This window comes from Larus michahellis, chromosome 2 (genome assembly GCF_964199755.1).
Source record: "Larus michahellis chromosome 2, bLarMic1.1, whole genome shotgun sequence".
Classification (NCBI taxonomy): domain Eukaryota; kingdom Metazoa; phylum Chordata; class Aves; order Charadriiformes; family Laridae; genus Larus; species Larus michahellis.
Genome location: NC_133897.1, coordinates 133069973 through 133085162, shown reverse-complemented (window position 1 = coordinate 133085162; position 15190 = coordinate 133069973). Strand labels below are relative to the sequence as shown.

The window sequence follows — 15190 nt, the reverse complement described above, 5'->3', positions numbered from 1 at the left end:
GCTTTGCTGGATTGAGACATAGGTTTAACCTTTGCTACATTTCATCTGATATCAGACTGGCACTATTAATTCATTTAGCGGGGAGATACTTTTAGAGTATGTACTCTTCTATATCTCCTCTTACAATTTAAGAAAAGATCCTTCGTGGCCTGAAGTTTTAACTTGGTAGCTAATGGTGAATAGAATAGTCTGACATTGGTAGGAAAAAACATTTCTTCATTAAATAATGCGTTACATAGCGGACTTTTAAAAACAACAAATGTAATCTTGTCCCACTGTATAATGCACAAAATGTTGCTAAACTATAACATTTGGATTTAAGTTTATAACTTATAGTGTTTTCAAAATTAACCCTTTAAAAATTGGAATTAGGAGAAAAAGGATGCCAGTGTACAGTTCATATATATATTCCTGTACTCTAGCATTATCAACACTTCTAAATACTTAAAGGGTGGGTGTCAGGAGGATGGGGCCAGGCTCTTTTCAGTGGTGCCCAGCGACAGGACAAGAGGTAACGGGCACAAACTTGAGCACAGGAAGTTCCACATAAATATGAGGAGGAACTTCTTTACTTTGAGGGTGGCAGAGCACTGGCACAGGCTGCCCAGAGAGGTGGTGGAGTCCAACTCTGGAGACATTCAAAACCCGCCTGGAGGCGTTCCTGTGCAACCTGCTCTAGGTGACCCTGCTCTGGCAGGGGGGTTGGACTAGATGATCTCCAGAGGTCCCTTCCAACCCTATGATTCTGTGATTCTATGATTCTATGATTTCTATTGTGTCATGTCTGTCTCATTTAGTACACAGACTTGGTTTCTCTGGTGATGAACCAAGGTTGTGTAGTAGAGAGGACTGTTTTCTCTAGGATGCCTGTTTGGCATTTGCATTTGGAAGCAATAAGGAGATTAAGGTGAAGAAGGTAGGAAGAAAGCAGATACTCATGTGGTATTAGAGAGTGGAGTGCTACCTTGGGAAACTGGATTCTGTCATTGCCTTCATTCCTAAGTGATGCTGGGCAAGTGACTTAAACAAAACTTCTCCCAGTTAGTCATTAATCTCATATTCTTCATATTCTGTATGATGGACATGAGCAATAACCAGAAGTGCCATTTGTAGAAGCACGGAGTGCCTAAATCTGTATCTGAAGGCATGAAAAATTACATTTAGAATATATTAAATTGTATATAATGGAACACGTTCTGAAAAAACGGATCCCAATTGTCTCAAATTAGTCACCCACATTTGTGAAACTTTTGATCTGTTTCAGCTACTTAGCTACAAAATAGCGGTGACAACATCAGCACCTCATCTCATAACTGTTTTAAAGATAAATTACTCCTTTTTGAAAAAAATAAGCTATAATGTGAGTGTGATAGAAGAATCCATATGAAATATGAGTCATTCTGTCTTTGTAGTGCAATATGTGTAGTGTGAGGAAAAAAATACCTGGAGCCACATTTTGAAAATGAGAGGTAAAATACTGGATAAATTGATACATTATTAAGATGTTCATCTAAATCCCATGGGAAAAAAATGTGAGGCTATGTCATAGCACAAACACATACAAAGGTATACATTAAAGTTGACAAGCAACCATAATTTTGTTATTTCCTGATGTCCAAGTGCTTAAATTTGCAACCTTAAGATGGTCTTGTAATGTAGCTTCTGTGCATGTGTGGTCCTAGGTTTTATGAAAGCAAAGATTGAAACCAAAACCTCCTGGCTGTAACATCACAGGGGTCCTGACCTGTTTCTTCTCAATCACAGTCCCTTTGTCTATGATATGCCACTTCATTATTCAGTCTTTCATCCTAATTTTATCCTCTTTGTCCGTTCAGGAATCCCTCATGTCCTTTAGTCTTCACTGTTTAAGTCTCTGATTTCTCCTTATTTTCTGGTTTGCTCTAATATGCATCCCATCCACATCCACCTGGAAGGTCCTGGGCTCTAAGCATGAAGTGCAGCTTGTTGCTTTTTAGCCAAATCTGGGCAGACTTTCATTCAGATGTCAGAAGACACCTCCTGAAGATGGATGCTGACAACGTGCCAAATTCCAGAATATGGTGTTGTCAGTGCTGCTTAAGGAGCGTTTTCTTGCTGTTTTTATAATACAGTAGAAACAATCTTTTTCGCCAGCCGCCTTGTCAGAAGCGATTGAATTGTTTCAGCAAAATTTTCCCAAAATATTCCAGATTTTTTTCTAACCTCAGCCTAAACATTGGAAGTCGTAAGCAATGGAAAGACAGTCTCAACACGGGAAGTCCTGGCCAGCTTTAAAAGTACTTGGAGTGGTAACCTTGCATGTACTTGGGGTAATGAAGCTAAAGATTGAGAAGTACCACGTCTCTGCGCAATGTCTTTCTTGCACGGGTTTTTCATGTGGGAATGTTCTTTTTCACTCTCCCCAGGTACGAAATTACACAGAATGTGCCTGTGTCCAGAGTCGCCAGGTGATCACTCCGCCGACGGTGGGCCAGCGCAGTCAGCTCCGCCTGGTTATTGTCAAAACCTACCTGAATGAGAATGGCTACGCTGTTTCTGGGAAGTGTGATCGAACCTGCAACACGCTTATCCCATTCCTGATATTTCTTTTCATTGTTACCCTTATAACAGCGTGCGCCCAGCCGTCAGCAATCATAGTGACACTCAGGTGAGAACTCAGTTATAGTTTTTAAAGTAATTTTGCTGTGCCCACTATCACCAGCGCCTGTGTCAGAAGAGGCTGGGGCAAATGCAGCCAAACTCCTTCAAGCTTATGTATCCTTGAAAAGTGAATAGAACAGGCCTGACATGGATAGGGTGGAACTTGCTTGTATTTAGAATGTGTAAGGTGATAATCCACTTCAGGAAACATGAAGTGCCCAGTGATTTCCAGGTGCTATAAGGAGAGAATAAGTAAAAGCATCATGTGAGAAAATGATTACTGCTGATGAAATTTTCATCCTTAGAGTCGGTTTGAATTTTCAAATGCAAATGAAAAAATGTTAGTATTTAAAATTATCCTTTTCTCTTTCTTAAAATTTTTCATTTCTGCCACATGCCTGTTTTTGAATCTTCCGTTTTTTTCTTTACAAGAATTTTGAACTTGTACTGTAGTAATGTCGTTGTCACCATGATCATTTAAGGATAGAGAACAAGACATTCTTTATAGGGAAAGGTAGTGTCACTTATTTGTCCATTGGAAAAAAAAGTGTTCAGGTTTTTGGATTGGCTTTTCCCATCTGTGCCGTCTGGTCTGGGATTTTCTCCTGGTAGTGTTGGTTTTTTATCTTCGCTCTAATATTCTGAAACTACTGATGTTCTGCTGCTGCTCACAATTAGCCCCCTGTAAAAATAATGATGGCAAATCTTTGTAACATGTCATGGAGCCTTAGAAAACAGGAGGCAGATCAGAACTTGTTTTTGGTCTCCTTCGCCTCAGCCGCGAGCCCAACTCTGGAACCCAGAGGCACCTGTGTCATCCCCACCAAGGACGAGCACTCTCTTGCTGTCCTTTTCTCGGCTCAGGTGGCTGAGGTTTATGCAGGAGCCTGCTGCTGACACATGGAGGTCTGTGCTGTGTCATGTGGTGGAATTTGTCTTCCAGTTTGCCTTTCAAAAAATCTACAAAATGGGTGCAGGGATCACTGTTAGGACTGTGAAGCCAAGTGCTTGGGAGTGGGCACCTCAGAATTCCAGTTGCTCATGCAACTTTAGCTCAACTACTCTGCACAGCTCTGTTATAATTCAGAGACTTCTGACCTTATTCCTTCTCTCTTCGGGTTTTCCACCTCTACAATAATAAAAACCCATTGTCATTGCACTGCAATTATGCAAAGGTAAACTACAATCAATGAACATTAATATTGCAGTGAGCCACACAGTAGTGAGGTGCATAAGGGACAATTCCATCAGGATTTTGTAATGTTCAGTAAAAAAAAGGGCGGCTCACACACATGAACAGTGACACCCACTGTCTCAAACCACATATTGTGCATAGCGCATTGGTCCGAGATTTGTGTCCCAAGTTTGTTCCCCGATTTCTCAGTTTCTGAGTGAGTGCTTGACTTCAAAACCTTGATTTTTCAGCTGCATTCCTTTGACTGCAGTCTTTTTGTGTGTTTTTATCTTGTATTTCAATGTCATTAGGAGCTGCCTATCTTAATTTCAGACCTTTAAATTAAGATTTAAAAATATTTTTTAAATCAAAAGAAAACTGTGGTTTACTAAAATTGTAGTTGCATTGTGGGATATCATTACTCTGCATTTAGTCTTTTGAAAGCTTGACACTTTTCATTTGAAATCAATGGAAGAAGTCTGATATTACTTGTGTTGAAAAGGAGCAGTGTTTAAAGAGACTGTTTGGATGTTTCTACTGATAGTTTTCCTAAAGTAGCTCCAAAGTGCTTATGGTACGCAGAGATTTGTTAAATTCAGGAGTGGAGTCCAGCTTTCAGCAACTTACTTCTCCATTAATTCTAATTTATCTAAAAAAAATTAAGAAAATAAAGCAAGGCATTATATTAAATAACAGGAAACTGTCACGAGAAGCCATAAACATTTTGGATGAATTCTCTACATTTCCTTAATGGGTTTGGATCAAAGTCTTCAGGCCTTACACAGGTAAAGAAAGGTTAAAAGACATGATTGAGATTTTGATTAAACAGGGACAGGACGGGCTGGATATATTTTTTCCTAGGCATAAGAGTTAATAATATTAGAAGCTAAATGGAAGAAATTTAGACCAAGGGTTTTTATAGCTCAGGAAAAAGCCAGGAGGTAGAGCCAGAATGTAATACAATGATTATCTGTTTTGACTGTTTCTTCAGAGGAGGTTTCTTTTTTGCCTGCTAGGTCTGTGGAAGATGGGGAGAGGCCCTTTGCACTAGGAATGCAGTTTGTTCTGTTACGAACTCTTGGTAAGTCTTACAGTTACTCAGCATTTCCACGTTCCGCTTAAATATACCATAAAAGTACTAAAATTCCATAAATCTGCAACTAATTGTCTGACTAACTGTATTAGGAACATAAAATTAACAGCTTCTAAAAATGTTGTAGCTGAGAATGCATTTATTTTTCTCTTTTTTTTTTTATTCCTAACTTTCTAGAACAACATTTTTGTCCCAGAAAGTCCCAGTTTTGAATTTAATTTAAAAATTAATAGTTACTAAATACGGTTTTATAAGGATTTTTTCTTTTTTAGAAACAGATTTTTATCGCTTTCAGTGATAACAATAGCTTTTTGCTTTTTTAACATAAGAACCAATTGTTACTTAATGCCTAATTTCAAATGCTTCAAAGCAAAAAGGGTACATGTTAAAAGTCTGTTCCACGAAGTAGTTTCTTTGAAGCTCATGAACTTCTAAAATCCTGCCTATGAACACTCTAGGTATTCAGCTACTATGAGGCATGTGACTAGAGCAGGTAAGGACTATGCTAAGAGAGCATGAGGAGAAGCCCGTGTAGCTGCATCTGGAAGTTTTCTTTGAGGAAGGGTGTTTCTGACTTATCTTAAAGGTGCTGTATTTCTGGAGAAAGCAGGAGCATTCAGTGGTCTGGCTGCATTTTTAGCAGCCGTAGAAGTTAAAGTCTGTTTCTGAGGAAGATCTATTCAAAAGAAAATGTACAATTTTAGTGGTTTTACCGCTTCCGTCCATCTGCAGTAAGAGAAACATTTTGCCATCTTTGGGGCTTTTTCTCCTTAGTCTAAAGGAGTAACCGCCGCCCTTTCCCAACTCGTGAGTAATTGACGTTCAGCAAGTAATGCTCTGGAGATAGCATTGTATTTTGTTCCTCTCCTGTATTTTATTTCCTGAGAGCAACATTGGATTTTTTTTTGGGGGGGACACATAGTTCAAGAAGAGCTATCTGGGGACGGCAGATTGAAGCAGTACCCGTTGTAAGGTGCTGCTGCACTGTCTTCTTTGCTTGAATTCTTTCCCATTTGCGGTACGTTTCGTGTGTGGGATAAGTAGTGTTGGTGGAAAGATCAGCTGACCAGCTTTCCACATTTTACATTTCATGTGAGAATAGCAGTGTAGAAATCTGAAGAATTCTCGACCTGTTTGTGTGAGGCATATAGTTTCTTTAGAAGTTTTCCACTATATGCTGACACGTATTATTTCTGTTGCTATTTTTTATTTCAGCTTACATTCCCACCCCAATTTATTTTGGGGCTGTTATTGACACCACGTGCATGCTTTGGCAACAGGATTGTGGCGTACAAGGATCTTGTTGGGAATACGATGTCACCTCATTTCGTTTTGTCTACTTTGGGTTGGCAGCTGCTCTCAAGTTTGTGGGATTCTTTTTTATTTTCCTGGCCTGGTATTCCATTAAGTGTAAAGAAGAGCAACTGCAGAGACAGAGATGGAGGGCTTCGCCGGTGAACACTGTGAGTGAGATGGTTGGGCAAGTTGGACCCCAACAAAACTATGCACGGACCAGATCCTGCCCTACCTTCAGTTCCCGAGGAGACATCAGTGTGGCACAAGGAATGAACTGCGTAGCACAGACGTACCCCGGCCCTTTTTCAGAAGCAATAAATTCCTCAAATGAAAATGCATTGGAAGAAGTCACTGCTGAGATATAGACCCCTGGCTTGGTAATGTAATACTTAGTTTTGTTGGTTGACTTAATTACGGCGCCTTGTAAAACACCTGTGCCTTCTATTTTTAATCTAAATGTAATACATGATAAAACCAACAAAGCTTAATGCAAACAACCATAGTATGTTCCTGAGGGCTGGATACCTCAAACCAACCCAAGTTCTTATTTCTCTCCTCCCGACAATGGAGTTTTAAAAATTGTGTTTGTAATTATTTCAGATGTGTCCGTTAAATGTCCATGCTCTGATCTAATACAATGTAAGGGTGAGGTATTATGAACAGCAAAAGTCAGTGGAAGAGTGACAAAAACTCATATCGTTGATGTCTAGACGTCACAAAAATGCTTAAATGTATTGTCAACTTTATATTCGCAAATCGTATTTTTAAGAGATGTGTAATTACTGTGAGTTCTGCTACAAAGCACAATTGAACTTGTTTAAACTATGCAACTTATTTGGATAATTGTATGTGCAGCGAATTAAGTTTGAAGTTTGCTTTTAAAGACATTACTGCAACTGAATTTGAAAGGGGCTACTTTCAGACATAAGCATTAAACTAAAAAAGAACAGAAGGTTTAAAGTACTGTTAAAACACGTTAAGCCATACAAAAGTTGTGCATCAGGTAACGTTTGCAAATGCTGAGTCGTAATATCTTTATCCTGTCAAAATGTGCATTAGTTTTCATTTGATGGGATGTAGTCATTCTTCACAAAGTACACAGGCTAGGAAAGTATAATGCTTACAGTAAAAAAATTCAGTATTAATTTATAATAACATTAAGATGAAAGAATCGTGCACCCATACCAGAGCAGATATGTGCATATTTCTGTAATGTTATTTGGGTGGCCGTTACTGGCGCCAAATCCATACTTTTCCTCAAGAAGAAAAATAACCAATTATAGCTCAATAAGAAGAGATTGGCTGTCCTTCAGAAATGCGTGCCAGTCTAGTTCAGCTTCAGTGAACAAATCTCGAGGGAGATCTAATGGCCTCATTTCATGTCTGAGCGGCCGCCTGGGACCTGGTGGTCCCCTTGCAGCCGGCGACAGTGCGGGGCTGGGTGCCATTCGCTGCCCAATGCAGGAATCAGCAGAGAGACCCTTCAAGTGGGCTGCAGGCAGCCTGCCCACTGCCGTGCCTGGTACGAGGCTTTCCCCTCCACTCCTGGCACCACTGGGGTGCTGTGCTCCCTGCCACCGAGGACAGCTGGGGAGGGGACACCAGATCAAACTCTGGGTCTCTCTCGTTTCTTCTGCCTCTCCCGCTGCCCGGTGCTGGGCAGGCTGGTGGGACAGGTTTGGAGGTCCTAGTTGCGTGGTTTGTCCCACACGTGGCTGCCTTTCCTTTTCTCAGCTTCATTGAAAGCTTCATTGAAGGTGAAGGGCAGGTCATCTCTCCTTTGCCCTTCCAGGGGAAGAGCTAAGAACAGAAATTGTCTGCAAGCGTGGACCCACAGGACATGATGTGGCCTTTGCTTATTCCAAATTACTGTAGTGTTTTCTCCCCAGGAAATGCTGAGACTTTCTAATCAAATGTAGTTGGCATCTCATTTCTTACCCTGGAGGCTTTGTGGTGCCATGCTTATGATGTACTAATGATGTCTCAAAGGGCAGAGAATGAATTCAGGTGGACACTAGGAAGTCAAAGTTGTATTTTGCCCTGCAGGGAAAGTCTTAGAAGTTTAGGAAATTAAAAGTCTTTTAAGAGGACACAGTGATAGGCAGGCTTGGATTTTGTGATGTGAGGGGCTTGTGTGAAATAAATAGAAGAGAGCAGAACTTCTACGTATTTTCGAACAGACTTATTCCCAGTTTCTTTTTTAATTTAGCAATGATTTCATTTATTAATGAACAAACATTATATGGAACCAAGTCCTTGAAATTAAAGACAGTACTCTCCTTGGCATCCATTGCGTTATCCTGGGAAGAGTAGATTTCCCTCTCCTTCTCCTTTGCCGGCTGCCTTCCCTCATCTCCTGGCTCACCCTGGCTGGCACATGGGGCTACCCACTGGGCTGGTTCCCCTGCTTGAATTGGTGGCTGCTTATTTCAGAACGTCTCAGTCCATTTGTGTGGCTTGTAATGATTTCCACTGTCTGTGGCTGTAAACTCAGATGCTTTTACTCCAAACTACAAGGTAGAGGAATATTGTTTTAATCACCTCCTGCTATTCGATACATATTAATAGCTTTTTGGGATCAAGCCACCAGGCACAACACATCCTCAGTCCTGTGCCAGCTGAGCTGTTAGCTTCTGGACTTCTCATCCCAAGGAATAAATTTCTTTGGCTCAGAGGTATTTGGCATATATTTTTTTGCCATAGGAGATCAAAATAGATGATAAAAGTGTCTCCTTTTGCTCCAGTCTCAAATGCTTCTTGCACCATGTCAAAAATTGAGGCAAAGTAGTAGGACAAAATGTAATTGCTGCAATTGCCTGTCACCCATCCATTTTAGTCACACACCCATTTTAATCAGCATGGGATGAGATGAAGAACGACAATCTTTTCAAATACCTCAGAAACAGAGCATTTAGGGAATTGTAAAAGGCTGGAAATGAATCATCTATCCTGATCTATTCTGTTTCATGCCGCGTGTGCACTTCTGTTCCATGCGAATAACAAGGGAGAGCAGATTAGGTTTGTAGGATTGTCAGGAGCTGACACTGATGGCAGAGAATGAGAGTGGTAGAAGTGACACATGTGCAACTGCTGCCACTTCTCATCTGATTTCACGGAAATTCAGAGCTTGTGGGAATGGAGACCATTCCTTTTTAGGAATGGGCTTTTTAGGAAATCCTGACACACTTCGAAAAACATTCATTTTTTTGAAACATTTGAGAAACTGGAATGTGGAGGGAAAGGTGTTCACTTCGGAAATACTTAAAAAGCCTTGTTTACATACTTTCAATAGCCTTTTAACTTTCCTTTCAAAATTATATGCAAAACAAAACATAACATAACATAAAAAATCATTAGTATTTTTTGATTATAGATTATTTTGACAATGTGAATATATTTCTACAAAATCACTTATTAAGTTGGCATCCTCTGAAAGAAAGAAACCCCAAACTCTGGCCAGTTTTTGATTGATTCCTGAACGAGGCTTTATTGTGAGTAAGCTGTACCAGCCTAAGCCAATAATGGCACGCAGGGGAAACACATTAACTTCTTGAAGAAGTCAATTTCAGCATTGTCAACCTTGACTGAAATATGGACTGAGGCCTGCTGAGCAAACACTATTTTCTGAGGTGGTCGTTGCTGAAGGAAGCAAAATGGCCAGAGAAGTTGTGTGCATCCATCCCTAGCGGCAGTCATGATCGGCGTGTGGTTCTAAGTCAACTCACAAGGAGAAAGAAGGAGCTTTATCACCCAGTGAAGGTGGCCATGCTGCCTTCTGCTGTGAAACCCTCTGACCAGGGAATATAAAATTCTGTTGACTTGTAATTTCCATCACTTTCCCTTTTTACCCCCAAACACTAAAGTTTGGATATCAGTGACCACAAGAAAACGTAAAGCAGGGGTCCTGCTCACCAACAGGCTGCCATCGGTAGCAAACCCAAGTCATCTACCTGCAGTTAACCAGCCAGGGACAATATGGAGCAGCAACACCCCACAATTAACTACAAGTCCACAAAGTGCCATCATGCCATCACAAGGACAGATATCCTCTTACACCGCTTATTCGTGATTTAGAGTGATGGACATGAGAAATATGCTCAATATATGGACTTGGCTGAACAGGTAATCGTCCCTGCTTAGCCTCCCACTTATCCCTGTTTCCTTAAAAAGGGAAAACTTCAGAAAGGGCATTGCCATGTCCTTGAGTGCTTGAGTGTAGCACCCTCAGGAGATGGTAGAGCTTTCGGGGGTTGTGGTCTTGGCTGGAATATCTGGAGAGTGGGACTCTGTATTTCTAAGTCTAGGCAAAAGCCCTGTGGTTTTGGTCCTTCTTTTTCCCCATGAACGTACCGGATATAATATGGTACAATTTGGAACTGGTGGCGTTTTATGTCCTTTCAGTGTAGTGCAAGCAGCTGAAAGAAACCTGTTGAAAATTGTGGTGCAATTTATATTTAATTGGAAACTTTCAGTTCTTTGACCAGCCATTGTATCTGTAAAAGTGCAGGTAGTAACTTGCAGTTCCTCAGAACTTCCCATTCTGTAAGTGAAGCAGGGGCACAAATCTCCTCCTAGGTATTAGAAAAGTAAGTTTGAAAGTCCCTAAATTAGTTACAAACACTTGAGTATAGTGTTTTCAAAAATATGTTTGTTTTTTTTTTAAATATATCTTATTAATTTGTAGCATTAACTATTCATTCATTATGGCTCTGATCCAGCAGAACACTTAAATATGTGTGTAAGTTTATATACTTAAGTAACACACTTAAAAATAATGCATGTATTGGACCAAATCCCATCTGCATTCAAAAAGGAGTTCCTTTACCCAAGAGTAATTTCCATGCTGAGTTTTTTTCACCACGGAGTCAGGGATCATTGTAACCAGAATAGCACAAAGTAGCACTCAAGTACTCCCCCGTGGCATTCATGTGTGGCTGCTTATGTATTTGTCAATGGAGGAAAGCTTTAATTTTCAAATAGAATTCAAAATATTTTCTGGACATGCTCAAAGATGCATTCTAGCTCTTTCCACCATTCACTTGTTTTATTAATTTCGGGGTGAAAATCTGTGCATTATGTGGGGAGATAAATTAAACAAGGGTATCTTCCTGACCTTAAGTCCAATTAAATTGCTCAAGTAATGCTGTAGGTTCTGATTGTGCCCTTTCACAAAATTTGGACCTAGAGGATCAGATGACAAATTTTCAGTATCCTGCACAAACGGAGCGGAGCACTGCCTGCTCTGTGTAACTCCAGCCAGCATGGCTGGGAGAGCGCTCACCACCTTCTGTACTGTTCTTGCGGGTTTTCCCCCCAGATGCCTGCAGTATTGCTGCCTTACTACACTTTCTTTGTGTCTAATAGCACAGCTCTTCATCGTGTTATATTGACATAAAACTGATGATAAATAGGTCCAAAGTGTCTTACGGCAATTTTGGAGCCAGATTCTCAGCCTCATCGGTCTGATGATGATGCTGAAGAAGTGGTCCAGTACCTTGGGTTTTACGTTAACAAGCTGGTGCTTCAGCAAGCGTGTGTGAACTAAGTGATATCAAGTGCTTGTTTAGCTTTTATACTCTGGTCACTGGTGACAACTGCTGTTTTCAGAGATCAAAGACAAAATATTTCCTAAAGAAGTTTATCTTTTTCTGTTTTCTCAATAATGTGTCCTTTGTAATGGCATAGGAGATGCCACGCTGCACGCTGCAGTGTCTGGGTTCCCCCAGTTGAATCCATCCAGCTGCGGTTGCTTTCCAGGAGCTTAAAACGCCTGGTAACAGAGATTTACCCGGACTGCAATCCGAATTGGCATAGCTTTGGACAGAGTGTTTGCCCCTTGTAGATTCAATCTGTATCAACACACTTCAGGTTCTTCACCTATTGGACTTGATTTTATAGACATTTTTATCCTTTAGAGTGCTTAGCAGATGGACGGTCGACATCATGGTGGTAGACTCATTCTTTGGTATAGAATTAGGGCTTTCTTTTTTTCTTATAATGTCTTGTTTTACAAATAACAATTCAAAAAGGTTACATGTAGACATTGTCACAGAGTAGAGATGTGGCGCCTTCAGTATCGGATCTAGGTATGTCCAGGGTTCACATGATTCATCGTCTTTACACTGAACATCGCTAGTACATGTTATGATGTGGCCAAAGGTTTGGAAGCCTACCTGATCCTCAGGAAGGAAAGTTTCCCTATCCTTTCCACAGAATATATTACATAAATTAAGGAGGACAGCTAACAATATCCATGTCCCATAGTCATATCCATTACACTAACTACAGTTAGTAACTGTAGTTTTTAGCACACACACACCCCCAGTCCTCAGACTTTAGATAAGCTATTTTATTTTGTCTTAAACACAGACGTAGCTCTGCAAGTTCAAAGTAGCTCCAAACTTTTCTTGGTTTTAAGTGTTACGAAATAGATGCTTATTTATTCAGGTTCCATTCTACTCTTCCGGTTATTATATTATCTGTTGTGTGTACTGTATTTTCTTATTTTTCCTATCTCAAACCAGTTGTCACAATGTTATCCTGTAACAACGTTTTGTTCATGATATAGATTAGGTGAAAAGGTGTGGAATTCATGAAGGGCTACAAAAAGCATCCAAAACATTGTTCACCTCGAGGAAGGGTGAGACAGCTTGATAATCTTTGGACAAATGACTAAACAACGCTGTGGTGCTAATAGGTACTGAAGTATTTTATGATGTATTCACTATGACTTAAATGACATATTCAAGGCATGTCAATGATGCAACTGCATGTGTTTTTGTTCTTAAAGTCTGGACTGCTCCAGCAAAGACAGTGTTTGTAATTCCTGGTGGGCCAATTCCTACCTAGCTCTTCTGTGGGAAAGTCGTTTCAGGAGGCAGTATAGGATTTGGCCCAGCGCTGACAGCTAAGGTAAAAGCTATACAGACCACAGAAATACATGTAGGATGTATTCGTCCTGCTGTAGCATGTTACTGAAATAAAACTGAAGAAACTGAAAATAAATCCTACAGTAACGACAAGAAACACTGGAGTAAATTCTGGGACCCCTTAACCAAGCCACGTTAATAAGCGTGTGAATTAATTTGAGATTCAGATCTGAAATACTAATGTTCTTCCATGGAATACCAGAAAAAGAGGGGTAGAATAAGATCAAATTCTACCTCTAACAATGGAAAAGGCCAAATTTGTTCAACTTTCTAGTGAGCTATGATTTAAAACAGAGGGGTTTGGTTTTAAAATCTTGAAGACAAAAATTTTTCCCTTCCAATTTGAATTCTGAAGGGTAATTATTTTGTGGTGTTGTGTCTGGACTGATTATGCGGAAGAGGCATCTGTATCCTAAATAGCACTGAGAGGTACACCTCCGACTGATAGGCCAGAAATGTGACCTCTTTAACAAACTCCATATTTGAAAACATGGCGGGACATTTCAAAATAAAAAAAAAAAAAGGTACAAAATCATCCGGAACTGAGTTTCGGATGAATTGCGGATGACTCCAACTGAATTTGGAGTCAGTGTGATCCACGGTTGACTGAAGCCTTTCCTCAAAGAAGACCCGCTCTTTTCCCCAGTTGAGCAAACGGGAGATTTGCCCTTGGCTGCAGCGCATACCTCTACCAAACAATTTTAAGCAGAACAGCAACGGTCTGGGTAATATGTTAGGAGCATGGAGTGGGCACACTGCCTGTAACTGTTTAGTTTTTTAAAAAAAACTCATTATTAAGCAAATGTGTAGAGTATTAAGGAAATTTGTAGAGGATGTCTGACTGTATGAGTGTGTGGGTGCTGTGCTGTGGTAAAAAGAGACTAATTGGTTTATGCGGTTTGTTTTGCATACATTAGGCTCCTTATGGGGTTTTTTAATTGATATTTATTTCTCAGCAGAGCTTAGAATAATTTTAAAGCCGTGTAACACATCATTTAATGAAATCCGTTGTCAGCATCTGTTGTAAACATGTGTTTACAAAACAAACTCTTCAATACTTGATATTTGGAAATAAAAAATAGCATATCCCGTGTGTTTTATTTCTGACAAAAAAAAAGAAAATTACAAAAAAGGTATGTTGGTAGCAATCATTCTGGATCAGGTGATGAAGTATTTTGTCTTTTAGTGCATAGTCAGACAAAACCAAATCTTTCCACTGAATTCTGTGACAACGGCATCACAACTAAGTATTGATCATGCAGAAATAAACTGTAAAATTCCACAGCTTCCTTTAGCATTAAATTTGGTTGATGTTAGTTATGTGCTAAGAAATACAAATTTGTTTGAAATGGATATTGACAGTTCAAAAAAATACATAGGGTACGAGTCTACGTGCATCTACGCTGCTCAATAAAAGAGCACCAGGGCATGAACCCAAGGACCGGATTCCTGAGGTCATCACTGCTTAGCGCTTAGTTCACTCCTTGGCCCTGAGATGGGCCAGGCCAACAAACTACCTCCATGCAGTTTGTGGAGAATGACTGTGCCACAGGTTTGGTTCCCCCCATTCCTGCAGCCGTGCAAAACCAGAGGGTGGTGAGGGACCCCCCGTGTCCTCATGCAACACCACAGGGGCTGCAGTACACACTGCAGTATCACGCCGTAAGAGCTCTAGTGGTTTCAACACAGACATTTTAAAATTAAAACAATTGGAAATTACATTTTGGGTCCATAGGAACATCAGCATAAAACCAAGGGGAGACCCAGGGCTAAATGCTACATAATGTGGATGGGGCCAGCCTGGTCTAGCAGTGTGGGTGTTCATACAATTTGGTTTTGGAGCTAGATTTTCCACTCTCTGGACTCACTTTTATTTGAAAGTATAGATGTATCCATGGGTGGAAATTCTGTCCCAAGGCAGCCTGGTCTTCCAAGATCAAAAGAACAGCAGGTTGATTTTTCTAGACGTGTTTTCATTATTGAGCCTTCACAGTGAAAATGTTTTGACCTGTAGTGCATGTTTCACGGCTGGATGAGCTGTGGCTTGTTTCTATGAAA

The 15190-nt window shown here is 40.3% G+C and overlaps 1 protein-coding gene across 2 annotated transcripts in view; it reads left to right on the top strand.

Annotated features, from left to right (window-relative positions):
- The window catches only part of SLCO5A1 (solute carrier organic anion transporter family member 5A1), an 86488-nt gene extending 72075 nt beyond the window's left edge, over positions 1-14413 (top strand). For both annotated transcript variants that reach the window (XM_074577245.1, XM_074577246.1), the window contains 3 exons: positions 2406-2647; positions 4831-4895; positions 6123-14413. In XM_074577245.1, the coding sequence (XP_074433346.1) occupies positions 2406-2647; positions 4831-4895; positions 6123-6568 (753 nt within the window). In that variant the 3' untranslated portion in view covers positions 6569-14413. The remainder of the gene's footprint in view (positions 1-2405; positions 2648-4830; positions 4896-6122) is intronic.
- The last annotated feature ends 777 nt before the right edge of the window (positions 14414-15190 follow it).